This window comes from Scyliorhinus canicula, chromosome 2 (genome assembly GCF_902713615.1).
Source record: "Scyliorhinus canicula chromosome 2, sScyCan1.1, whole genome shotgun sequence".
Taxonomy (NCBI): Eukaryota; Metazoa; Chordata; class Chondrichthyes; order Carcharhiniformes; family Scyliorhinidae; genus Scyliorhinus; species Scyliorhinus canicula.
Genome location: NC_052147.1, coordinates 64,611,121 through 64,636,645, shown reverse-complemented (window position 1 = coordinate 64,636,645; position 25,525 = coordinate 64,611,121). Strand labels below are relative to the sequence as shown.

At 49.6% G+C, this 25,525-nt stretch overlaps 1 protein-coding gene across 2 annotated transcripts in view; it reads left to right on the top strand.

Moving 5' to 3' along the window:
- Positions 1-25,525, top strand: part of LOC119954707 (potassium channel subfamily K member 16-like) — a 187,804-nt gene that overhangs the window by 131,503 nt on the left and 30,776 nt on the right. Inside the window, exon 1 of one of the 2 annotated variants that reach the window (XM_038780210.1) lies at positions 3,645-3,767. The exons of the other annotated variant lie outside the window; for it this stretch is intronic. Within the exon in view, the coding sequence (XP_038636138.1) occupies positions 3,696-3,767 (72 nt within the window). The 5' untranslated portion in view covers positions 3,645-3,695. Of the gene's footprint in view, positions 1-3,644; positions 3,768-25,525 lie in introns of those variants that run through there. 2 annotated transcript variants of the gene reach the window in all.

Sequence of the window (25,525 nt, the reverse complement as noted above, 5' to 3'; positions counted from 1 at the left end):
CAGTGTAGAAAATAAACTCTCAGCAAAAGCAAAAGCTTTCCAACTGGCAGATAAGAAAGCAGTTGTGAAAGATAAGAAAGCAGTTGTGAAAGATAAGAAAGCAATTGTGAAAGATAAGAAAGGAGTTGTGAAAGATAAGAAAGCAGTTGTGAAAGATAAGAAAGCAGTTGTGAGTACTGAGTACTTACTGACATGTTTGCCCCAGATTGATTCATCCCCTCAATTGCTGCTTGAGCGTGATGTTCTTTGTGTTGCATATTTCAGTATAGTTGGCGTGGTTACAAAGACCACAATACAAGCTTTTTAACTTGAACAATGCTATGATTTTATTTACACTACTAAATTGGGATTCAACACTTAGTCCTTAAGAATACACAACTGATCAATAACATCTAACTACACTCATCTACTGCTAATCTTACTACTCGTTTTAACTATAATCTAACCTTACTCACACTATCTGCTCTTATGACCTTCACTAGCTATCTCCTGCATACACTCCTCCCCTAAGGTCAAGCATCACTGCCTTATACAGTTGTATCTGCAGCTCCCTCTAGTGGCTACTCTCGACACTACATTAACCCTTGCAATGCTGATAGTTATGACAATACCACACTGAGTACATGGCTTGCTTTCACTAATGAATCTCAAGAAACCATGGACTCAAAGTTACAACTGAGGTATTTCTCTAATTACATGGTTAACATATGAATAATTGGCAACCCGCAACTCCCAGTGCGGATTGTATGCGTGGCAACTAATGTGAAATGTGGAAGCTGGCAAGCAGAAGCTGACTTCCCAACACACTCAATTGGGCTGGTTTAGTACAGTGGGCTAAACAGCTGGCTTGTAATGCAGAACAAGGCAGCAGCGCGGGTTCAATTCCTGTACCGGCATCCCCGAACAGGCGGCGGAATGTGGCAACTAGGGGCTTCCCACAGTAACTTCATTGAAGCCTACTTGTGACAATAAGCGATTATTATTATTTCACCAGTTGTAACCCGTAAACACAACGGACTCCACCATATTAAAATTCAGCCCTTCGCTTCAGTGAACCAACTTTCTATCCGCACTGCTGCATTTTCTCTTTCAGTAACCACCTGTTCTTTTTCTAACAAACCTTTTGTAATAAACTTTATGGCCATGGAGACTTCCTCAGGTGTTACCCTGTACCACTGCCATCAATTTGGCAGATATTTGTTAGAAATCCTATTTACACACATCAGCAGAAGTTCTGCCAAAGTTACACCAGTAAATGGGACAAAACCTGAGAAAATTGCTAGTCTATATTAGCTTGGTTATACCCGCCTTTAACAAATCCATCCTGGCTGTTAATCGTTCACCCATGCTTGTCAACTTTATGGGGGATTTAAATTGAATTTGGCTTTAGATTTTTTAGAATTACAATTGAATTGAAAAAAAACATGTGCAAACAATACTGTGGAATTTATTTCCAGCATTTTCATTTTCTCTTTTTTTCTCAGTTGGACGACAGGATTTTCTTATTCTACAGCCGAAGCTTCAAAAATAAACTTTTGATTTAACTGCACAAACACATTTGAATGGCGACAGCAGCAATAATTTGTCACTCTTACCTGGTACTGTTGCAATTCCAGTTTCTGTATTTGCTTACAGAATAAAGGATGATGAAAGTTGATTTATGGATGTATACAATCCAGAGTCCAAAACTAACATAAGTCTCCTTTAGATACAGTAATTTAACCCTATAAGCAGTCACTTTCAAACTTTTGTATATCAAAAGTAATTGACCGCTCCCTGTTCTAACTATTGTGAGTGTAAACTATCCAAAGGGAAACAGTGCTATAATTTTGGATGAGTTTTACTAGTTCCCAGTCAGAAAACAATGGGAGCAATTTAACAAATACAGAACAATACAGAAACCCGATGAGCTGGAAGAGTCCAAGTTTTAGTAATGGTCTCCTGTGCCTTATACAATAAAATACAAATACATCCCCCTTTGACACTATCAAATCCACCCTATTTCACCAATCATTTCTGCTAAAGGTAGAGCCAAAATCTTAAATGACTCAATATTAAGGGAGCTGGGAAACATTCAGAAGAAAAATGGGAATGAAAAATTAGATATTATTCTTGAAGATTGGTTTGAACTTTGTTGGAACACTGCGTGTGGCAGGAAGAGTTCAAGTGGTAAGTTTGAGGAAGCTCAAGGTCACGGCAATTTTATGTGTACTAGGAAGGAGGTGAAAATAGACTGTGTGCGTGCAGGAACTACAAACTTGGAAACACAGGGGAGATCATCAGAAGAAATGCAATCAATAACATTTGGTAGCTGATGGCTTTGCGTACTGTAGTGGGGTTATGGGGCATTCAGGAGAACTTGTCAGAAAGTTATGTTTGGATAGGCAGATGAACTTTTGCCATGACAAAACAATCACTTTGACATCGGTTTCACGATGTTAGGGGTTAGATTAAGGTAAGGTAAAGTCGCCATAGTCCCGGATGACCATAGGCTGTTTTCCTCTTTGAGGAGGAGAGCTGACTGGTGGTGATTTTAACCTGAGGATCACCACACCTCAGGCAAGGGACAAGGTTGAGTAAGCGACGCCTTCATGAATGTCCATAGCCGGTATGGGAATTGAACCCACCTTGCTGGCCTTGCTTTGCTTCATGAACCAGCTGGTTCGATTAAAGTGTTGCAAGTTCAGGGAGAAGTAGAATGGAGACAGTAGAGAACCTCACAGCAATAGCTTTAATTTTTGGCAGTGTTTATTATTGTCATAACACTGGCAGGAGCACTTCCTGCACATACACAGATGCAGTTTCAGTCTCAGTGTGCCAGAGTCTGTAACTGGGCCAAATCTTCAGCTCTGCAGCCTAAATTCAGTGGCAGGCACGGAACTGGGAGTATTTCCTGCTGGGGGTCAGGATGGCTGACCATGCACAATCTTGCACTGAACACTGAAGGCGAATGTCCAAGAGAAGAAAGAGAAGCCGCTCTGCAGTCTCTCCTCTAGGCCATCCAGGAAAGATAGCAGGAGGTCCTCCCGTCTCACCACTGTGGGCCTGGATGGAGGTTGCAGCACCCATGGGATCCAGCACAGACACCCGGCAATGTCAGGATATGTGTATGGTCTACTCACTGCAAACTGACATTCTCATAAAGGCATCAGGCAGTCTAAGCGCACAAGCGCACAGAAATGTCACTCAGGAGTTTAGGTTGCAACAATCAGCAGCAGATGGGACATTTGCACTGAATGTGTGTCAGACATATCAGTAGCAGGACAACAGGCTTCTTAATCACTTGCCTGGGGAGGGCTCGGCAGCTGCCAATAGCATGCATGCTCCTGAAATATTCATGTAACCATTGGCATGACAATCAATCCATCTGCCTTTCTGCAGAAGAACAGCCATAGCAGGTGTTACTGTTGCAGGGCCAGAGGTGAATTCCGAACAACAGAATCATCTCCTTTGAGGAGCAGGACACTCGGTTCAGAACATTACAATAGGTGCACTGAGGGCAAGTCAGGACCCCCTCCCCCCTCCAGGAAGCCAGTGAGAATGCTTCCAGTCTGCAGTTATCAGGTGTGCCCACTGATTGAGATATATATCTCATTAAGGAGCCTGCTTAGACATTATTTTTTTCACCATTCCAGGCACTAGGAAGAAATGGTTCAGCACAGCAACCTGGACCAGCCATAATCCCAACTCCACCTATGAGGAGGATGCCTCAGAAGCCTCAGAGGATGCACCATTACAGTGTTCACCTGCACCTTCCATCAGCACAGGTACAGTTAATTTGGTGGGTCTACTATCTAGCGGTGCCTTGAGGTCACAGACATGGGTCCAGATGTGGTGAATGCCGTGACAGCCAAAGTCTCTGACAAGCAGAGAATTGCTAGACACTAGGCACCCAGGCCCTGGCTAAACCTCATGCAGATAATGAGCCTCTGGACTGAGCTCTAAGACACACATGTTGGAGGTGCAGAGACAGTGAGGAGAACATCAGGCACAGTTGCCAGAGGTCATGCGCAGACTGGACTAAAGACTGGTGGAGTCTGTCCATGTTCTGTCTGGTGTAATGTGCTCTGGCATGTGAGTGCTAGGCTACTTCAATTAAAAGGGTGATGGCCAACTTGGAGGTCCAGCAGAGTGTACAGTGGCTGCTGGTCATGTGCTGGGACCTGTACTCCATTGCTCTGGGCATTGATCCAGTGCTGCAGTGGCTAGGTGGGGTGGAGGAGGGGGGGGGGGGGGGGGGGGGGGGGGCACCTCGGGCACCTCGGGCACCTCAACTTTCCTGCAAGTGCTCCTTCTCCTCAAGGAGTCAGGGAGGTTCCATTGGGCATCCACAGACCTCAGAGAGTAGGAACTCCAGACAGGCGTGCCGGGGGATTTAGCCCAGGACACTCCGCTCCACCTCCCCTCCGCCAATGACCCTTTCACTTCCAGTTGATCAGGCCAAGGAGAGTGTGCTTGCACCTGAGCAGGAGATCCTTAGCAGGCCAAGGCCGTCTAGGCCTCAGGCCACCATAAAATGGCCATCAAAGTCCTCACAGTCAACAGGGCATAGCAGTCAGCAGGCTGCCTCCATTTCAGCTGCACCGAGACATAGCAGGAGGCAACAAAAGATTAAGAAACATTGAAGACACTCAGGTAGCACAGGTGTAAAATCATTGCATATAGTTTGGGCATTTGTAACTGTGTTCACTTGCACAATTTGGAAATATTCTGGATTCCATCTTGCTACTAGTTGCTTCAGTGGTCATGGACATTTAAGGATGCGGAATGTGGACCCCTATCTGAGTCCGATCAAGAACTCATATATTTAGTTCTCTCCTATTATCAATATTGTGCTTAGTCAATAATCTCACATGTCCATTTTTTAAATATATATTTTTATTACAGTTTTATAATTTTTAGTTAACGCAACTTTCGTAAAAACAGAGAAAAAGAGAGGATAACCTCAGAATTATGGTCCTTAAGTGCCTCGCCTCGAATTGCACAACAGATCAATCATAAAATGGGGAGGGAAAGAAGATAAGGCCATACAAACATGGTAGAATTACATAACAAAGTCAAGACTTGCAAATGGCTCATGGTAAACCTTGTAGAAGTTGGCCAGAGAGCAGAGCTATAAATTTGAGATTGGAGCCCCACACTTTACAGAAATATCTAACTTAGAACAGAGTACACAAGTCAGGAATTCCTGAGGAATACAATCCATAACTATTTCATGCCAATTCTGAATCGAAGGATACTTGTCACTAATCCAGGAGTAGAGGGTATTTTTCTGAGCTGAAAAGTTTGGATGTTATACAGCCTTTTTTTCATCAACATCAATAATTCTCCTATCTGGAAGATCCACAATTAAGAACAAAGGATCCAATTCCAATTGGTCTCTGCACTTTTACAAGAGGTCAAACAGTTACATATCAAACACACACTCTGGACTTACGATTCAACACAATTTTATTCACTAAACCTGCATCAAATATGCTATTTATTCAAATCGTATATTCTACAAGTGATCACAATTTCTCTCAAGACTCACAGCTTTAGACATAAGTAGATATTACATAGAATTTACAGTGCAGAAGGAGGCCATTCGGCCCATCGAGTCTGCACCAGCTCTTTGAAAGAGCACCCGACCCAAGCCCACACCTCCACCCTATCCCCATAACCCAGTAACCCCAGCCAACACGAAGGGCAATTTTAGACACTAAGGGCAATTTAGCATGGCCAATCCACCTAACCTGCACATCTTTGGACAGTGGGAGGAAACCGGAGCACCCGGAGGAAACCCACTCACACACGGGGAGAACGTGCAGACTCCGCACAGACAGTGACCCAAGCCGGGAATCGAACCTGGGACCCTGGAGCTGTGAAGCAATTGTGCTAACCACCATGCTACCGTGCACAGTTACAAATGCCCAAATTATATACAATGATTTTACCTCTCTGAAAAGGCCAGATTTTTTCAGAGGTCTCTTCTGTTCACTGAGCCTTCACTCAGGGAGCTTTGTGTGCGAGGTGGGTCCCATGGGTCCTCACTAAACAAATAGTCTCAAATCTCTGATTCTTATATTTTTCTGTACTGCATATTCCACAGACAGGTCAAATCCTTGTGTTCTGCTCCGAGATGCCGAATGAAGTCTATCTTCTAACCGCAGGTCCATCCATCAGATAACGGTTTTCCAGTATTCACACATTGTGGTCGCAGGTGCAGATTCTGACAATTATAAAGTTCCTGTTTAAACTTGCGCTGTGGGCATTGCAAACTCCTATTTCCGTATGTTGCAAACGTCCCTTAAATAAGTCAGTTCACAAAATCTCTGAAGATTGTCATTTGAAGTTGACGCAACAAATCTCCCAACATTCCTAGAGTAAGTCATTTGAGCATAAACTGGGCCTTATCGCTACATACCCATAAAATGCCGAGGCCTGTAAATGATACACTGACTGCTCTGCTTCAACATCAAGCCAAATGGAGGTGGGGTCATCTCTAAACCAATTCCCTATGAACTGAAGATGAGATGCTAATTAGTACATTTTATTGTTCTGCACTCCCAATCCTCCCTGAGAACCTGGGAGCTGCAACTTGGTCAATTTCAAACGAGGAATCTTTTTGTTCCATACAATCGAGTTGCATTCCATTGATCTCCTTTTAGTCCCAGTAGACAATAAGATTGGCAACATCACAAAGGATACAACAATCTAGGCAACATATCCATCTAAATCAATGCAATCCCACCCAGCCACAATATTAGTAGAGAGGACCAAGGAGTCAAGTCCCACGCAATAGACACAATCAACTGAGGGAAATTGGTCCCATACAGTTGCTTAAAGAAGGGGGTAATTACAATACCCAGGTAAGTAACCCTGAAGGCGATCACCTGACTGGGAAGTTAGCAAGAGGGGATGCTCTACCTCTTAGCCCCCCCACTGGCATTGCCTCAGTTTTGTGAAATTAATCTTATTACCAGAGAAAATGTTAAACCTATCTACCACATCAATAATAGCAGGACCCGGATGTCTGGCTTTGATACAAATAGCAGCACATCAACAGTGTAGAGAATGTGCTGCTCTTATGCTGCTCCCCCCCCCCCCCCCTCACACTGCCCAACCCAAAAACCAACGGATCTTGTCTAATAGCGTTGGCCAAAGGCTCTATAGCCAATGCGAACAGCAAGGGAGATAAGGGACACCCCTGCCTCATTCCTCTCTGAAGGCTAAAATTCTTGGATCTGTAACCATTCATAAGCACTGTTGTCATGGGACTACAATGCTGTATCTGTATCCACTTAACATATTCCTCTCCCAACCAAAATTTCTGCAATGTATAAACAAAGTAGTTCCATTCCACCCAGTCAAAAGTTTTCTTCGCATACAAGGAAATCACTAACCCATCTTCACCCGCTTTTGGAAGACTTGGAAAACATTCAGTAACTTTCCAACATTGTTGCAAGAATTCCAATCCTTTATGAACCCAGTCTGGTCTCCCCAGGTGACCAGCAGGAGAATTCCCTCTAAACGCCGTGCCAACACTGTAAACAACTTCTGTAAACACTGTAAACAGTTTCAAATCAACGTTCAAAAGCGGGATTGGCCTATAGGAAGCACACTCCTCTGGGTTCTTGCCTGCCTTCAAAACCAAATAAATTATTTGCTTCTTGGAGTGTTGGTGGTAGCAGACCTGTCTCAAATGTATGACAATACATACCGATTAACAAATCCATCAGCAAATTCTTAAATTCCCTGTAAAACTCACACCCAAAAACCATGGGCGCGATTCTCCGACCCCCACGCCGGGTGGGAGAATTGCGGAAGTGCCGGGCGATTCACGCCACGCCGCCCTGGCACCCACACATGATTCCCCCCCCCCCCCCTCCAAAACGACGTGTCACGTTTTGCGACAGGCCGCTCGGAGAATCGCCGCTCCGGTCGAGCGGCGATTCTCCGGCCCGGATGGGCTGAGCGGCCTGCCTAATACGACCAGTTCACGCCGGTGCCAACCACACCTGGTCGCTGCCGGCGTGAACGACGTGCGACCGCTGCGTGTGGGGCCTGTGGGGGTTGGAGGGAGAATCGTGCACCAGGGGGGTGCTCAGGAGGGGTCTGGCCCGCGATCGGTGCCCACCGATCGTTGGGCCGGCGTCTCGGAAAGACGCACTCTTTTCCCTCCGCCGCCCCGCAAGATCAATCCTCCATGTCTTGCGGAGCAGCAGAGGGGAAGACGGCAACCGCGCATGCGCGGGTGACGTCATTTAGACTCCGCCGGCCGCGTCATTCAGGCGGCGCCACTTTGACGCAAGCGTCAAGGTCTGGCGCGCGAGATTGACGCGCTGCCGCTCCTAGCTCCCTGGGGGTGGGAGAATAGGGGGTGAGGAGCGAACTCCGACACCTCAAAGACGGGTTGGAGCTCCTTAACGACTACAGCCACCTTTGGAGAGAAGAGCATTTAAGATCAGCCTTTGATCCTCCGAAACTACAGGAAGCTTAAGGGGGGAAAAGAAGTGCTTCAAACAAGTCAGTACATCCCCAGAAGGGCACCGTCTTATATAACTCAGCATAAAAATCTCTAAACGCCTTATTAATGTCCTCAGTTTTTATTAATCTATTACCCAAGAATCTCGCACAGCAGGGATATCCCTAGAATCAGCCATCTTCTTAGTCAAGAAAGCCAAGTATTTACTCGGCATGTTCCCAAATTCATACAATTTTTGCTTTGCAAACTTCAAACTCCTCTCGGCCCGCTGAGTCAGTAAGGCATCAAGTGCCACCCGAACCACATTAATCTCGCTGAGCAACTTCTGCTTGGGATTCTTCCTGTATTCCCTTTCCGCCTCAGACAATCTAAACTACAATCGGTGCTGACGTTGCAGCATTCTATGTCTTTGTTGACTGAAAAGAAAGTCCCTAACAACGTCTCCTTGCACGTCTCCTAAAAAATGGAGTTGATTGGGTAAAAAAGCTCAAACTCCTTCTTAAAGTACGTTGTAAAGGACTTATCCCTATGCAAGGACGTTATGTTAAAACGCCATGACCTTGATCGGGCAGGGAGGCCTTCAAGTAAAAACGCAAGGAAAACAGGAGCATGGTCACAATACTACCCATGGAGCAGGAGGACACCAAAAGTAGGATTGCTCTTGGCATGAAGAAATAGTCAATTCTAGTATCACATTGATGTGGAGCAGAGAAAAATGTGAGGGCGCGATTCTCCGCTGCCCACGACGGGTCTGAGAATAGCGGGAGGGCCTTCCCGACAATTTTCCCGCCCTCCCGCTATTCCCCCCCCCCCCCCCCCCCCCCCCCCCCCCCCCCCCCCCCCCCCCACGGCCGCCCCACGACACAAATCGCTGCTCGCCGTTTTTTACGGCGAACAGCGATTCTCCCCAGGCCGATGGGCCGAGTTCCCAGGCCTTTACGGCCGTTTTCACAAACGCAAACACACCTGCTCTCACCATTCGTGAAAACGGCCGCAAAGTGCCGTCCCGGACAACCATGGCACCGATTGGCACGGCCGCACCACGGCCGTGCCAAGGGTGGCATGGGCCTGCGATCGGTGGGCACCGATCGCGAGCAGCGGATCCGATACCCGCGCACTCTTTGTTCCTCCGCCGCCCGCAGGAGCAGTCCGTGGGGCGGCTGAGGGGCATGACGACCCGCGCATGCGCGGGTTTGACGCATCTGCGTGATGACGTCATCCGTGCATGCGCGGGTTGGAGCTGTCCAACCCGCGCATGCGCGGCTGACGTCATCGTGCGCGTCAGCCGCCGTGACGCTTGGCGCGCGGGCTTAGCGACGGTCGCTAAGCCCGCGATGCCGTGCTTCACGGGGCCGCGCTGCTAGCCCCGCCCGGGGGGGAGAATCGGGTCCCGGAAGGGGGCGCGGAGGCTGCCGTGAAACACGGCCACTTTCACGGCAGCCTTTACGACTCGCCGCATTTGCGGAGAATCGCGCCCTGAATTCTTCATCTCCAGGATATGATGTTTTCCACACATCTAAGTACCCCACCTCCTCATATATATATATATATACATAAGGGGCTGGTTTAGCACAATGGGCGAAACAGCTGGCTTGTAATGCAGAACAAGGCCAGTAGCGCGGGTTCAATTCCCGTACCGGCCTCCCCGAACAGGCGCCGGAATGTGGTGACTAGGAGCTTTTCCACAGTAACTTCATTGAAGCCTACTTGTGACAATAAGTGATGATTATTATTATTATACTGATGCCCGATGGGTGGGGGAAGGGGGGGATTTTAGGTTCCTCGAAGTTTATCCACCAGGGGGTTGAAGTGACAATTAAAGTCCCCACCCACAAAACAATAGGCTGAAGCCAGTTCCACAAAATCCATGAACAATTTAGTAACAAACTCTGGGGGCATAATTTAGAGCGCCATCCAAATCCATAATCAAAACAGATTCTCCATATTCAAGGCCATTAACAATCACATAGCCCATCACATAATTCTCCACCTTGAAGGGAACATTTTCATTGACCGGAATTGCTACTCCCCTACTACTGGTCAAGAATGAGGCGAAGAAAACCTGCCCCATCTAGTCCCACTTTAGCTTTGAGTGCTCCTTGTCACCTGTAACAAGGTTATGTTAATTTTCTCTTTTTCAGGAAGGGCAGTGTGGTAGTATGACTAGAGGTACTACGGTACCTGGGAGCGTGAGCTACCATTGGTGGAGAAGGCTTGCTGCTCATTGGCCCAAATGTTTGCATTTCATTGGTCGGAACATAAAGTAACTCCGCCCAGTGAGGCGGGGTATAAGAAGCCGTGTTTTCCAGCAGCCTTCTTTCTGTACTCAAGCTGCTGGGGAAACATCTTGTTGATTAAAGCCTTCAATTCGGACTACATCCTCGTTTCAGTAGTTATTGATTGCGCAACAGGCAGAATCTTTTTCCTTTTAATAGGATGAAGAATTCCACGCACATTCCAGGGGCATTGTTTTAAATTAGCTATCGCTATTGCACAATCCACCAGAAGAATTATAGGGTAGGACTTTTGCACCACATTCGGACATGTGGCAAAACACACCTCCCCATCTCAAGTGATACCAAATGCACCACAGGCACCCCTTTCTTGGATGAGAGAGCTATCTGTTCCATTGCAGGATCCAATCAACACCTTACAAAGCCCAAAACAACAACAGATCTAAAGGGACATTCCTCAACACAAGTAAGGACCCCTAGGGCTAACCCTACGGCCATGCCATCATTACCATCAGGAGACATGCTCCTTGAAAAGTAAGAGATAAGCCAAAAAGAAAATAGGAGCCAAATGCCCTTCCTGCATTTTGGGCCCACCCATGAAGGCCTAAACCTTTCAGCCACCTCCTGGCAATGGTGCTATCATAAATGGAGGTCCCTATGATTCTTAAGGATAAAATAATCAGTATAGTGCTCAATTGTTAACAGCTCCCTAAAAGATGATATATGACGACATAAGATTAGATATGAGCCATTATAACAGGGAGAATGTCCAAATATTTCAACAAGCTGCGGACTGTCACTCCACTTGTCCTGAGCTGTTTTCTGACTTCATCAAAGCCGCTATGCTTCTGCTGTGTCACCGCTGAGATGCCCAGGAAAAATTAGATCCTCGCCCTCATTGTGGGTCCAAGCCTTGCCACACCTCACCTCCAAAACCTTCTGGTGATCGATGAAGTTGCAAAACATGTGATTATGTGCCTGGGACGATGATTTTCCCTGGGCCTCAAAGACAGGATGAGATATACCCTTATATAAGATGCACCCTTTCCAGCTTGAATCACCCAACTTTCACATCCATCTTAAGGAAATGTGGCAGCCAGCTCGCAAAAAAACTTAAAAGGGGATCTTACCCTCCACTCCTTCTGGCAGACCAACAACCCGGACCTTCTTCCTCCTGGTTCAGTTCTCCAGATCCTCCAAGATTCCTGGCATTCCACTTAGCTGGTTTTCCAAGGATTGAATGCAAACTTTAGCTCAGGAAGCAACAATTTTAAAAATAATTTAGAGTACCCAATTATTTTTTTCTAATTAAGGGCAATTTAGCGTGGCCAATCAACCTAACTAGCACATCCTTGGGTTGTGGGGATGAAACCCAGACACAGGGGAGAATGTGCCAACTCCACACGGACAGTGACCCAGGGCTAGGATTCGAACCCGGGTCCTCAGCGCCGTAGTCCCAGTGCTAACCACTGCACCAATGAAGCAACATTTTTGACGTTTGGAATTCTTTCCTCCATCTCATCGAGCATTTAATTAGTATACTGCAGCATGAGCACTAATATTCTGGGTCAGCAAGCCGACTTTGTCGTCTATCACTTTAATAATGTCTGCAGTCATCACCTGCAGCCTGTTCGAAAACCCACTCAAGGATCAGGTCGCCATACTGAGAAGACAACCCCATCCCCATTGCATCCGTTTGCCCCCTTTTACCGCCAACTTTCTTGGGATTCGTTGGCATTTTTTCTCTAATACTCCACTAAAAATCATCCAGGGACAAACTATGGAGTATAAACTCCCAGATTAGGCAAGCATGTGCTGTGTAAACAGGATAAAAGAAAGACAAAAGAATGAATAGCACCAGAACCCGTGGAAAAGATGCTATTCCTGTATCCACATCATGTGATCCACATGTGCATGATCAAGCACTCTATATCATTTGTGAGTGTGCCGTGTGGCCATACATCATTCCTGAACTCTGAAAATGTGTTCAACAAGGTCATTGTAGCTCCCACAAGTGGGTGAATGCAAGGAGTACACAACGGGAGTAAAATCTGCTAGGTGAGTGGCAAGTAACACTGCAAACACAGTTTAAGGGTAGAGAGAGTGAAGCTCTCCACTATCTTCTTAACATCAGAAATCCAGAGGCTGCCGTACATGTCTGAAGAAAGCCATTATTAAGGACCTCCCTTGGTGATTTATCATTTTGAAGTGAAGGCAGCAAATAAGGAGGCAATGAGCACATTAGCCTTAAATGCAAGGGGGATTTAAATGTAGGGTTTAAGAGGTGTGAGTACGGTTGCTTGAAGCATTTGGCATACCTCACATGGAGATTTATTTGGCCTGCTCGTTCCCTTATCGAGGATGCCAGAAGATTGTGCATAAATAGTTTGCAACCACTGTGTTTCGGACATAATTGAAGGACCGGGGCTTTAGTACATGAGGTGAGAGAGGGTAGAATTGGCCTGTGGGCTGGACCGGGTTGAGGACTGTGAGGCTAACAATGATGGATCACAGTCTCGCACTAATGCTAAGAACATCTAAGACTGAGAACTGTAGGAGTCTCTGCGATTGGATCCTGAGGAGTTGCATCTCAGCAACCCACAGTGCAGGCAAGGCCCTTCAGGCAGCATGGTGGCACAATGGTTAGCACTGCTGCCTCACAGCTCCAGGGAGCCGGGTTCAATTCCAGCCTCCAGTGACGGTGTGGAGTCTGCACGTTCTCCCCATGTTTGCATAGGTTTCCTCCGGGTGCTCCAGTCTCCTCCCACAGTCCAAAGATGCAGTAAGAAGTCTTACAACACCAGGTTAAAGTCCAACAGGTTTGTTTCACATTACTAGCTTTCGGAGCACTGCTCCTTCCTCAGATGAATGAAGAGGTAGGTTCCAGAAACATATATACAGACAAAGTCAATGATGCAAGACGATACTTTGTATGCGAGCATTTGCAGTTAATTAAGTCTTTACAGATCCAGAGAGAGGGGTAATCCCAGGTTAAAGAGGTGTGAATTATCTCAAGCCAGGACAGGAGTCCAAAGATGTGAAGGTCAGGTGGATTGGCCATGCCAAATTGCCCCTTAGTGTCCAAAAGGTTAGGTTGGGTTACTGGGTAACAGCGATAGGGTGGAGGCTTGGGCTTAAGTAGGGTGTTCTTTCCAGAGAAAGAGGGGAGGGAAACATCCACAGCACAGAAAGGAAAAGGGGATATTGGACCGATGTACCGAGGGGCACAAGTGCCCACAACGTAAGGCCCGAACAAAATGTAAATTGTAGGTAGACTCAAGAAGTGCAAAGAAACAAAAGGGGGCTCAAAAAATAAAAGCCATCTGCTTACATTTGTACTAAAGTCAATCAATGCAATATAACTGGACCAACTTTTTTTTAGCTGTACTATTTGGGTTTTATCTCACTAGCTTATTTCATGTATACCTCTTTTCTGTTATTCGTCATCCTTTTTTATGGCGATGTTTTTTCACAGATGCTCCAACTGGCATGGTATGGTAGCACAGTGGTTAGCACTGTTGCTTACCAGAGCCAGGGTTCCAGGTTCGATTCCCAGCTGGGGTCACTGTCTGTGCGGAGTCTGCACGTTCTCCTCGTGTCTGTGTGGGTTCCTCTGGGTGCTCCGGTTTCCTCCCACAAGTCCCCAAAGACGTGCTGTTAGGTGAATTGGACATTCTGAATTCTCCCTCTGTGTACCCGAACAGGTGCTGGAATGTGGCGACTCAGGGATTTTCACAGTAACTTCATTACAGTATTAATGTAACTTATGACAATAATAGTGATTATTATTATAAGATACACGGGAGCGGCTTCAAGGGTCAACTGCGCATGCGTGGGTGGCTGCAATGCAGACTGAGGGCACATCCACAACCACTCCTTTCGATGGCTGGAGTTAGTCAATGCCAATGGATAGCTTTTTAAGCTTTGCTGGGCTTCTGAACTATGTTCTTGATTGCGTTCGCTGAAAGAGCATCTAACAGAATCCTGCTTTTCTTTCAAGCAACTCACTTAATTATTTTGCTCTGCTTGTAGTAGTTCTTTTGAATTCTACTGGAACGTTTATTTTTAAATTTTCAGTTGTTAAGAGCTTTCTCCACAGATGCTGACCATCCTGCTATGTATGTTCAGCAGGCTTGGTCTTACAAAGAACAAAGAAAATTACAGCGCAGGAACAGATCCTTTGGCCCTCCCAGCCTGCGCCGATCCAGATCCTTTATCAAAACTGTCGCCTATTTTCCAAGGATTTACTTCCCTCTGTTCCCCGCCCATTCATATATCTGTCCAGATGCATCTTAAATGATGCTATCATGCCCGCCTCTACCACCTCCGCTGGCAAAGCGTTCCAGGCACCCACCACCCTCTGCGTAAAAACCTTTCCACGCACATCTCCCTTAAACTTTCCCCCTCTCACCTTGAAATCGTGACCCCTTGTAATTGACACCCCCACTCTTGGAAAAAGCTTGGTGCTATCCACCCTGTCCATACCTCTCATAATTTTGTAGACCTCAATCAGGCCCCCCCTCAACCTCCGTCTTTCCAACAAAAACAATCGTAATCTACTCAACCTTTCTTCATAGCCAGCTCCCTCCATACCAGGCAACATCCTGGTGAACCTCCTCTGCACCCTCTCTAAACCATCCACTTCCTTCTGGTAATGTGGCGACCAGAACTGCACGCAGTATTCCAAATGTGGCCTAACCAAAGTCCTATACAACTGTAACATGACCTGCCGACTCTTGTACTCAAACCCCTTCCGATGAAGGTAAGCATGCTGTATGCCTTCTTGACCACTCTATCGACCTGCGTTGCCACCTTCAGGGTACAATGGACCTGAACTCCCAGATCTCTCTGTACATCAATTTTCCCCAGGACTCTTCCATTGACCAGCATTTGATTCCAGCATTTTCCCTTCTGCATGGGAGACTCGTGAAATTAAGTCAGTCGTTATGAATTGATCAGTGGGAGCTCAAGCCAGTCTAAAGCCTCGCTCGCATTGTCATTACTGGATCTCAAATGCCTGGCCCCCATGCACTAAACAGATCGCAGTAATTTGTTTTCATCTAGAATCAGAATATTTATTCAAAGTAGAAAATCATTTCAGGTGTTGGTGCCAAGACAATTTATCAAGACAATTTTAATTCTTTCTCTGGATGTCAGCATCTCTGGCAACAGCCAGCATTTATTACCCCTCCCTAATCGCCTGTGAGGTGGTGGTGAGCTGTCTTCTTGAACCACTACAGTCCATGTGGTGGAGGAGATGGAGCTGCACTTGCCCAGGCAAATGGAGAGAATTCCATCACACACCTGACTTGATGGTGAACAGGCTCTGGGGAATCAGGAGCTGAGTTACTTGCAACTGAATGTCCAGCCTCTGACTTGCTACTCTAGCTGCAGTATTTATATGGCTGGTCCTGTCCACTTTCTGGTCAATGGATGTCGATGGTGTGTGAATCAGCATTGTAATGTCAAGGGGAGATTAAAATTCTCTTGTGTTGGATATGGTCTGGCACTTGTGTGGCATATATAAAATAATATCAGAAGGCAATTCAGCAAATACCTCGAAAAACGGAATCTGTGGTGGAAATTTTAGCATGAGGGAGTGGTTCAGATTGAGTCTGAGTGGGGCTTTGAATGGGCAAAAAAATTGAATTGCATCAGGAGGCCAGTTAAAACTCAAGTTGATTTGATTTGATTTATTGTCATGTGTACTGAGGTACAGTGAAAAGTATTGTTTTACATACAGTCCAGACAGATCGTTCCATGCATGAAAAAACATAGGACATACGATAAATACACAATGTAAATACATAGATACAGACATCAGGTGAAGCAGTGCTACACAGTAGAGAAGATGTGTGAAGAGATCAGTTCAGTCCATAAGAGGGACATTCAGGAGTCTGGCAACAACGGGGAAGAAGCTGTTTTTAAATCTGTTAGTGCATGTTCTCAGACTTTTGTATCTCCTGCCCGTTGGAAGAGGTTGGAAGACAGAGTAACCAGGTGGAAGGGGTCTTTGATTATGCTGCCCTCTTTCCCAAGCAGCAGGAGGTGCAGACAGAGTCAATGGATGGGAGGCAGATTCACGTGATGGACAGGCTGTGTTCACGACTCTCTGTAGTTTCTTACGGTCTGGGGTCGAGCAATTGCCAGACCAGGCTGTGATGCAGCCAGATAGGATGCTTTCTGTGGTGCATCTGTAAAAAATGGTAAGAGTCAATGTGGACATGCCAAATTTCCTTAGTTTCCTGAGGAATTCTAGGCGCTGTTGTGCTTTCTTGGTCATAGCGTCGACGTGGGTGGACCAGATGGATCGTTGGTGATGTGCGCACCTAGGAATTTGAAGCTGTTAACCATCTCCACCTCGGCCCCATTGATGCAGACAGGGGTGTGTACGATTCTTCGCTTCCTCAAGTCAATGACCAGCTCCTTAGTTTAGCTGATGTTGAGGGAGAGATTGTTGTTGTTACACCAGACCACTAGGCTCTCTGGGCGAAATTCTCCCCCCCCCCCCCACGACGGGTGGGAGAATAGGGGGAGGGCCTTCCCGACTTTTTTGACGCCCTCCCGCTATTCTCCCCCCCCCCCGCCGAAATCCCGACAAGAATCACTGCCGCCGTTTTTTTACGGCCGGCAGCGATTCTCAGCTGTTAGAAGGGCCGAAGTCCCAGCCCTTTACGACCTTTTTACGAACGGCAAACACACCTGGTCCTGCCGTTCGTAAAAACGTCGTGACAAACTCGCAAAAAATAGCCATGGCACCGATTGGCACGGCAGTACCACGGCCGTGCCAAGGGTGCCATTGGCCCGCGATCGGTGGGCACCGATCGCGGGCAACGGGCCCGATGCCCGCGCACTATTTGTCCTTCCGCCGCCCCGCAGTATCAATACGCGGGGCGGCTGAGGGGCAACCCGGCCCGCGCATGCGCGTGTTTCGCGCAAAAATGCGATGACGTCACCCGCGCATGCGCGGGTGGAGTCTTCCCACCTGCGCATGCGCGGCTGACGTCATATGACGCGTCAGCCGGCGCTAACTCCGGCAAGCGGGCTTAACGATTTTCGTTAAGCCCGACTTGTCGGAGCCTCCGACGTCGGGCTGCTAGCCCCGACCGGGGACCAGAATCGGTCCCCCGTTGGGAAGGGGCGCGCTGCCGTAAAACCCGCCCGGGTTTTACGGCAGTTTTACGATTTCTCCCGTTTTGGGAGAATTTCGCCCTCTATTTCTCTCTTCCCACTTCCCACTTAGCAGCCCAAGCCTGAAATGTTGGTCCAGGTCTTTCTGCGTATGACACGTACTGCTTCAGTATCTGAGGAGTTGTGAATGTTACTGAACACTGTGCAATCTTAGCGAACTTCCCCACTTCTAACATTATGATGGATGGAAGGTCATTGACCAAGCAGCTGAAGATGGATGTGTGTAGGACATGAGAAGAAGCTCCAGCAGCAAAATGCTGGGTCCAAATATCCTGGGGTTCAGATGATTGACCTCCAACAACTTGTGCTAGGTATGACACAAGTCCCCCCCCCCCCCCCCCCCCCCCCCCCCCCCCCGAAAAATTTCCATTGAGATCTGTTTTACCTAGGCTCCTCAATCCTAGATTGGTGGGCCGCTATACACAAGGGGCACGATCTTCCGGAACAATTTCCGAGTGTTTTAGCGAGCGGAAATTGCCCTGTGTTTCCTGGCACTCAGCCCAGAAAAACTGGCAACACAATTCAACATTAATTGGTCCACTTAACGAAACCTCATGGGCTTCTCGTTGCAAATAACGCTCTCGCCAGCTGATTCATCGGGGCCGTGCTCGCCTGCCCCACTGCTAACAAGGTCGAGCAACACTTAAGCTGCACTTACTCAGCCAATCCAGCCAGCTCGTAATAATAGCACCGATGAAACTGATGCACTATCAATTATGACGAGACGAGAGTAGAATGTAATCGAGGCTTTACTCCGCCTACTGGGCGGAGGCAGGGATCTATCCCCGTACCTGTCGTACAGGGCCTTACCGTAATACCAGTATATACAATATAATACAACAGTGGTGACTACCACATTCACCCCCTTTTAAAAATGAGTCCAGCGGGAGTGGTGGAAAAACTATTTACATACAGATTGGCTTTAAAATTACAGAGAAGGTTACAAATTTAGACGATCGGGCACCTTGTTCTGTCGTTGAGAGCGCCGCAGTGCTGGTGGCGACTCGGGCGTCGGCTTGGTCTTCGGTAACTCCGGGAGCATGTCGATATCCTCTTCGTCCCTGGGTGGGTCGATGGGCAGGACGGATTGTCCTGGAGCGGGAGCTGTGGTGGGGTGCGCTGGGGGAAGGGAGGGTGGCACCGGTGCAGAGGGGGGAGGGGGGGTGTAGGCACCCAGCTGGTGCCAGGTCCTTGAGGGAGACTGTGTCTTGGCGGCCGTCGGGGTACGCTACATAGGCGTACTGCGGGTTTGCGTGGAGTAGCTGTGCCCTCTCAACCAAAGGGGTCCGCCTTGTGGAGCCACACGTGCTTGCGGAGGAGATCAGATCCTGGAGCTGCCAGCCATGTTGGGAGCGAAACCCCGGAGGTGGACGTCCTGGTGAAGCAAAAAGACGTTCATGGGGCTTTCGTTAGTTGCAGTGCACAGAAGCGACCGAATGTAGTGAAGTGCGTCAGGAAGGACCTCCTGCCAGTGGGAGGCCGGGAGATTTCTGGACTGTAGAGCCAGCTGGACGGCCCTCCAGACCGTCCCATTCTCCCGCTCTACCTGCTTCCCCTGGGGTTGTAGCTGGTCGTCCTGCTCGAGGCAATGCCCCTGCTGAGCAGGTACTGGCGCAGCTCATCGCACATAAATGAGGATCCCCGGTCGCTGTGGACGTAGGCGGGGAAACCAAACAGAGAGATGGTGTTGAGGGCTTTGATGACGGTGGCAGACGCCATATCAGGGCATGGAACGGCGAAGGAGAATCAGGAATACTCGTCGACCACATTGAGGAAATATGTGTTGCGGTCGGGAGGGAAAGGGCCCTTTGAAGTCCACGCAAAGGCGTTCAAAGGGGCGGGAGGCCTTCACCAGGCTTCACTAGTCTGGCTGGTAGAAGTGCAGTTTGAACTCCGCGCAGACCTGGCAGTCTCTGGTGATAGCCCTGACTTCCTAGATGGAGTAGGGCAGATTGCGGGCCTTAATCAAGTGGTAAAATCCTGGGTGACAGAGCATGGTCCAGAGTCGGTCCACTTGTGCGCTGGCACATGTACCTCGGGACAGGGCATGGGGGGCTCGTTGAGCTCACCGGGGCGATACAACATCTCGTAATTAAAGGTGGAGTGTTCGATCCTCCACCGCAAGATCTTATCATTTTTGATCTTACCCCGCTGTGTGTTGTTAAACATGAAGGCAACCGACTGTTGGTCAGTGAGGAGAGTGAATCTCCTGCCGGCCCGGTAATGCCTCCAGTGCTGCACAGCTTCAACGATCGCTTGGGCCTCCTTTTTGACGGAGGGGTGCCGAATTTCAGAGGCATGAAGGGTTCGTGAAAATAATGCCACGGGCCTACCTGCCTGGTTTGAGGGTGGCGGCCAGAGTGACGTCTGATGCATCGCTCCCGACTTGGAAGAGGAGCATCTCGTCGACCACGTGCATCGCGACCTTGGCGATTTCGGCCTTGATCCAGTTGAAGACCTGGTAATCCTCGGCCGTCAGTGGGAAAGCGGTGGAGTGGATGAGTGGGCGGGCCTTGTCCATATAGTTAGGGACCCACTGGGCGTAGTACGAAAAGACTCCCAGGCATCGTTTGAGGGCCTTGGGGCAGTGGGGAAGGGGGAGTTCCATGAGGGGGCACATGCGATCGGGGTTGGGCCCGAGAACTCCGTTCTGAACCACATAGCCGAGGATGGCTAACCGGTTCGTGCTGAACACACACTTCTCCTTGTTATACGTTAGGTTGAGGGGTTTGGCGATGTGGAGAATTTTGGAAAGTTTAGCGTAGTGGTCCTGCTTGTCATGGCCGCAAATGGTGATGTTGTCCAGGTATGTGAAAGTGTACCGCAGTCCGTACCAGTCAACCATTCGGTCCATCTCCCGTTGGAAGACCGAGACCCCGTTGGTGACGCCGAAGGGAACCCTAAGGAAATGGTAAAGGCGGCCGGCTGCTTCAAACACAGTGTATGGGCGGTTTGCATTGCGAATGGGGAGCTGGTGGTAGGCAGATTTCAGGTCCGCTGTCGAGAAGACCTGGTACTGTGCAATCTGATTGACCATATCAGATATGCGTGGGAGGGGGTACGCGTCGAGCTGCGTGTACCGATTGATGGTCTGATTGTAGTCAACGACCATCCTGTTTTTCTCCCCAGTTTTCACCACTACCACTTGGGCTCTCCAGGGGCTGTTGCTGGCCTCGATGATGCCTTCCTGCAGCAGTCGCTGGACCTCAGACCTGATGAAGGTCTTGTCCTGGGCGCTGTACCATCTGGTCTGAGGAGAGGAAGATGGCGGCGCACACTGGCCGCACGTGGGGGGTGCAGGGACAATAGCGGCGATCGAGCGGGCCTGGCACACTGCAGCGAAATGTCCTTTCTTGCCACAGGCCTTGCAGAGCGCGCTCCGCGCTGGGCAGCGCTGCCGGGGGTGTTTTGTCTGTCCGCAGAAGTAGCACTTGGGCCCCCCGGGGTTGGTTGGCTGCCACGCTGCGCAGGCGTTGGGTTGGCTGGGGGCGGTCGCTGATGGGGTCCACGATGGGGTGGCCGCTGGCGGGGTCCACGATTCACAGGAGGGGTTGGCCGTGCGGTCGGGGGCATAAGCCTGTATGTTGCGTGAGGCGACTGTGAGCAAGAGCGCTAATTTCGTGGTCGCTGCGAGGTCAAGCATGGCCCCTTCTAAGAGGCGCTGGTGGATGTAGTTTGAGCCTATGCCCGTAACGAACGCGTCTCTCATTAGCAGGTTCAAATGTTCAGAGGCTGAAATGGCCTGGCAATCACAGTCTCTCACCAGGGCGGGCAGGGCACGGCAGAAACCTTCCACAGACTCACCGGGAAGTTGGTGCCGCGTGGACAGGAGGTGCCTGGCATAGATCTTGTTGGTTTGCTGAGCGTAGTTCTCCTTCAGTAGTACCATGGCCTCTGCGTAGGTAGGGGCGGCCCGGACGAGGGGAAAGATGTTGGAGCTCAGCCGCGTAAATACAGAATGAGGAGCTTCTGTGCCTCTGAGATTGGGTCTGTCGCAGACCTGATGTAAACTTCAAAACAGGCTAGCCAATGTTCAAAGTCCTTTTTGGCGTTGTCTGCTTGAGGATGCAGCTGCAGGTGATCCAGCTTGATGCGGAGGTCCAGCTTTGAAAAATCTCTGTGTAATAAATTGGTGCACTATCAATTACGACGAGACAAGAGTAGAATGTAATCGAGGCTTTATTACACAGAGATGTGTGACCTCTTACAGCAGCTGGCGAAATGGCTGCTGTTCGGAGAGCCCACACATTTATACTCCACCTACTGGGTGGAGCCAGCAGGCAGGGATCTACCCCCATACCTGTAGTACAGGGGCCTTACCATAATACCAGTATATACAATATAATACAATAGTGTTGACTACCACAGAGACCAGCCCCAAGATTCAGGAACACTGACCTGGGGAGGCTCCTTGAGTCAGTGGAGGCCAGGAGGGATGTCCTGTTCCCCCAGGGATCCCGGAAGGTGAGCCACAAGGCAGCCAGTGCTGCCTGGGATGAGGTGGCGGCAGCCGTTAGTTCCAGCTGCATGACCAAGAGGACTGGCCAGCAATGCAGGAAGGTCAACAACCTACACCAGGCAGCACAAGTGAGTAGACACAAACACCCCCCTCCCCCCACCCCCAAGGGAGCATCCACCCCCCAACTCTCCAAGTGACCCCCAGCACTCCATCCCCTTACTCCCAGCCCCACCCTGTCTTCACACCCCTCTCTCCCACCACTGAACCGCGCATGTGGCTAATGATGCATTCTCTGTGTCTCCTCAGGAAAAGCTCTCCCACAAATGGCGAGAGAGGACCCAGACTGGGGGATGGGTGTCAGACTTGAGAATCCTCACCCTCTTTGAGGAGTGGGGCCCTGGAGGTGACCGACGTGGCTGAGGACAGAGCGGTCGCCAACGTGGAGACTGACGGATGCCGCAGAGGTGAGGAACTACCAGGAGGACCTGTCAAATGTGAGTAGCAATTAACTTACTGACTGACCCATCCCTCCCACTGACCACATATTCATCCTTCTGCAGGTCCTCCAGCCGACGGTGCCTGCCAATCCAGGGTGGTGGTCCCCTCTCCTGACTCCAAGGAGAACACCTCGGAGGAGAGCTCCACATAATGCTCGCGGCACAGCTGTCATCCCCACCCTCCAGCAGCCCATCTCCACACATCTCAGTGGGACATGTTAGTCATCAGGCTCCTGGGACACAATCTGGTGAGCACCACACTGCTGCTGATGTACATCAGGTGGAGGCAGAAACCCCCAGGCGAGACAACAATCGGACACCTGTTGGATCCCAGGACCCTGCTGAGTCCCAGTCTGATGCTGAGCCTCTGGAAGTGAGTTACCCGGAGTTGATAGAGATGATAGGGAGTGGCTGGGACATTCAGAGAGAGATGTCAGCATCACTCTGGCAGATCCAAGTCGCTTGGAGGAGTCTCAGAGACTACGGGCGCAGGAGATGGTGCCGGCAATGAGTGGCACCAAGTCAACACTACTAGGGTGGCAACCGCAGTGGAGAGCCTGGTGCATGACGTCGGCACCATGAGTGAAGGTGTCCAAGGCATCGTGGAGTCGGTGACGACCATGGCTGAAGATCTCGGCAAAATGTCTGACACGCTGGTGTTGTGACCCAGTACCAGGCTAACCTTGATGAGGTTTTGTGGGTCATGTCCCGCTCTCAGATGGGCATGGCCGAGGCACTGTGGAGCTTGTCCCAGTCACTGAGGAACATCGCTGAGGGCTTCGACACCATGGTGGGGACCATGGGGAACCGCCAGGGCTGGAAGAGCCAGATGATGCAGGGGCAGCCAGGGCTCAAAGCAGCTGCCCTTCCGTCCCAAGGTGAACCCCATGGCCCTATGGGCTACCTAGCACAAGACCAGGAGGACGGGGCGCTGAGTGCTAACATGGACCCGTCCCATGGAGTGATGACGGTGGCCACCATCGCTCCCGAATTTCACCCCTCTGATGAGGCCGCATCTCGTAGGCAGCACACGGGACAGGGTGGCATGGCTGTGCATATGCTGCCGTCGTATGAGCCCAAACCCTCCGGCCCCAGAGCCCCCAGAAGTCGCCTGCCAGGGCACTGAAGGCCATGGGACGAGGTAAGCAGCTGGCTGCCTCCACCTCAGATGTGCATCCTGGGGAAACACCAAGACATAGTGGTAGAGCTAGGAGGGTCAGACACGTTGAGGACCAGCAAGGGCGCTGGGGTAGGGGGGAGGGGGTGGGGACTGGGTTGGCGGCACTATTGGGAATGGGGTATTGTACAGCACATTAAACAAATTTTTGCACAACCATTGTGATGCCTCTGTCACTTTCTTCCACAATGAAATGAAATGAAAATCGCTTATTGTCTCGAGTAGGCTTCAATGAAGTTACTGTGAAAAGCCCCTAGTCGCCACATTCCGGCACCTGTCCTGGGAGGCTGGTACGGGAATCGAACCGTGCTGCTGGCCTGCTTTAAAAGCCAGCGATTTAGCCCAGTGAGCTAAACCAGCCCCTAAACCACAATGTGGGCTGGCCTCCGGACCCTTTGCCCATTTCTCCACCTAAACCCCCCCACCCCCCCACCCCCCGTTGTCCTCACCCAGCCTCCGGCCGTGGACATGTGTCCCATCCCCTGGGTGTTCGGATGTTTGCTGCTGCGTGTGTGGTGTTGCCTTCCATACAGTGTCCAAGCATCAAGATGCAATTGAAATGCTAGGCAATAACTCCCACATGCCATATAGCCTGCCTACCCATGGGAATCTACTTGGCATGTGAAAAGTGCTCACTTAACCACGATTGCCAATTCCCTATTAGCGATTGCCTTCATCTGTGCAGCCAGAGCCGTCAGCGGTCGGTGTGGGTTATAGGCAATTGGTAGAACAGAGGGGCAGGGACAAAGGTTGTTCCCGGAATGGGGTTGGGATCAAAGGGTTCCCCTGGTGGTGCCATGAGCTTTTGCCCCCCCCCCCTCCTAAAACCCTCCCATGGCGGCCACCTTTGGGGAGGGTCCCCCACCCCTTGCCAAGCACTGGGGCAGCAAGCCCAGCACACCTGGGTTCTTTCCCTGTGAGCAAATATGGCTATTCACCTCCTCAGCTCCCCACAGAAGCCCGTCCGCCAGGTTCACGTTTTTCAAAAGGAGTACTAATTGGCGCCAGAGTGAACACTTGATGGGGAAGCCACTGAATAACGTGAGGCCGTTGGATAAGGGGTGGCTCCCATTAATTATATGGATACGGGGTTAAGTGGTGATAATTGCTTTCTCCCCACGCTTTGGCGAGATCCCGATTTCGCCTACAGAGGCGGTTTGGTTGCATCGCAAACTGTCTGGCGGCCGGTGCGGATCTCGTTTTTGGTCTCTCCCGCTATTCACCGGCCTCGGTGGGTCTGAGCGCCAGTGTAACGAGGCCGGAAGATCGCGTCCAACCTCTGATATCCAGTTCCTTACTCATCACTCACCCCCAAACAGAGGACTTTCCAGTTTTATTTTGTTTTCAGTCTTTGCCGCACTCTTGGGAAAGCCCCGTGCACATTCTATCAGCAGGCTCCAGTTCCCAAAGTGGAAACATCGTTTTCAGAAATCCGCGGAGAATTATGCAGTGGAATGGATTTTTTTTGCACGATCAACTTCAGCTGTGATTTTCAAAAGA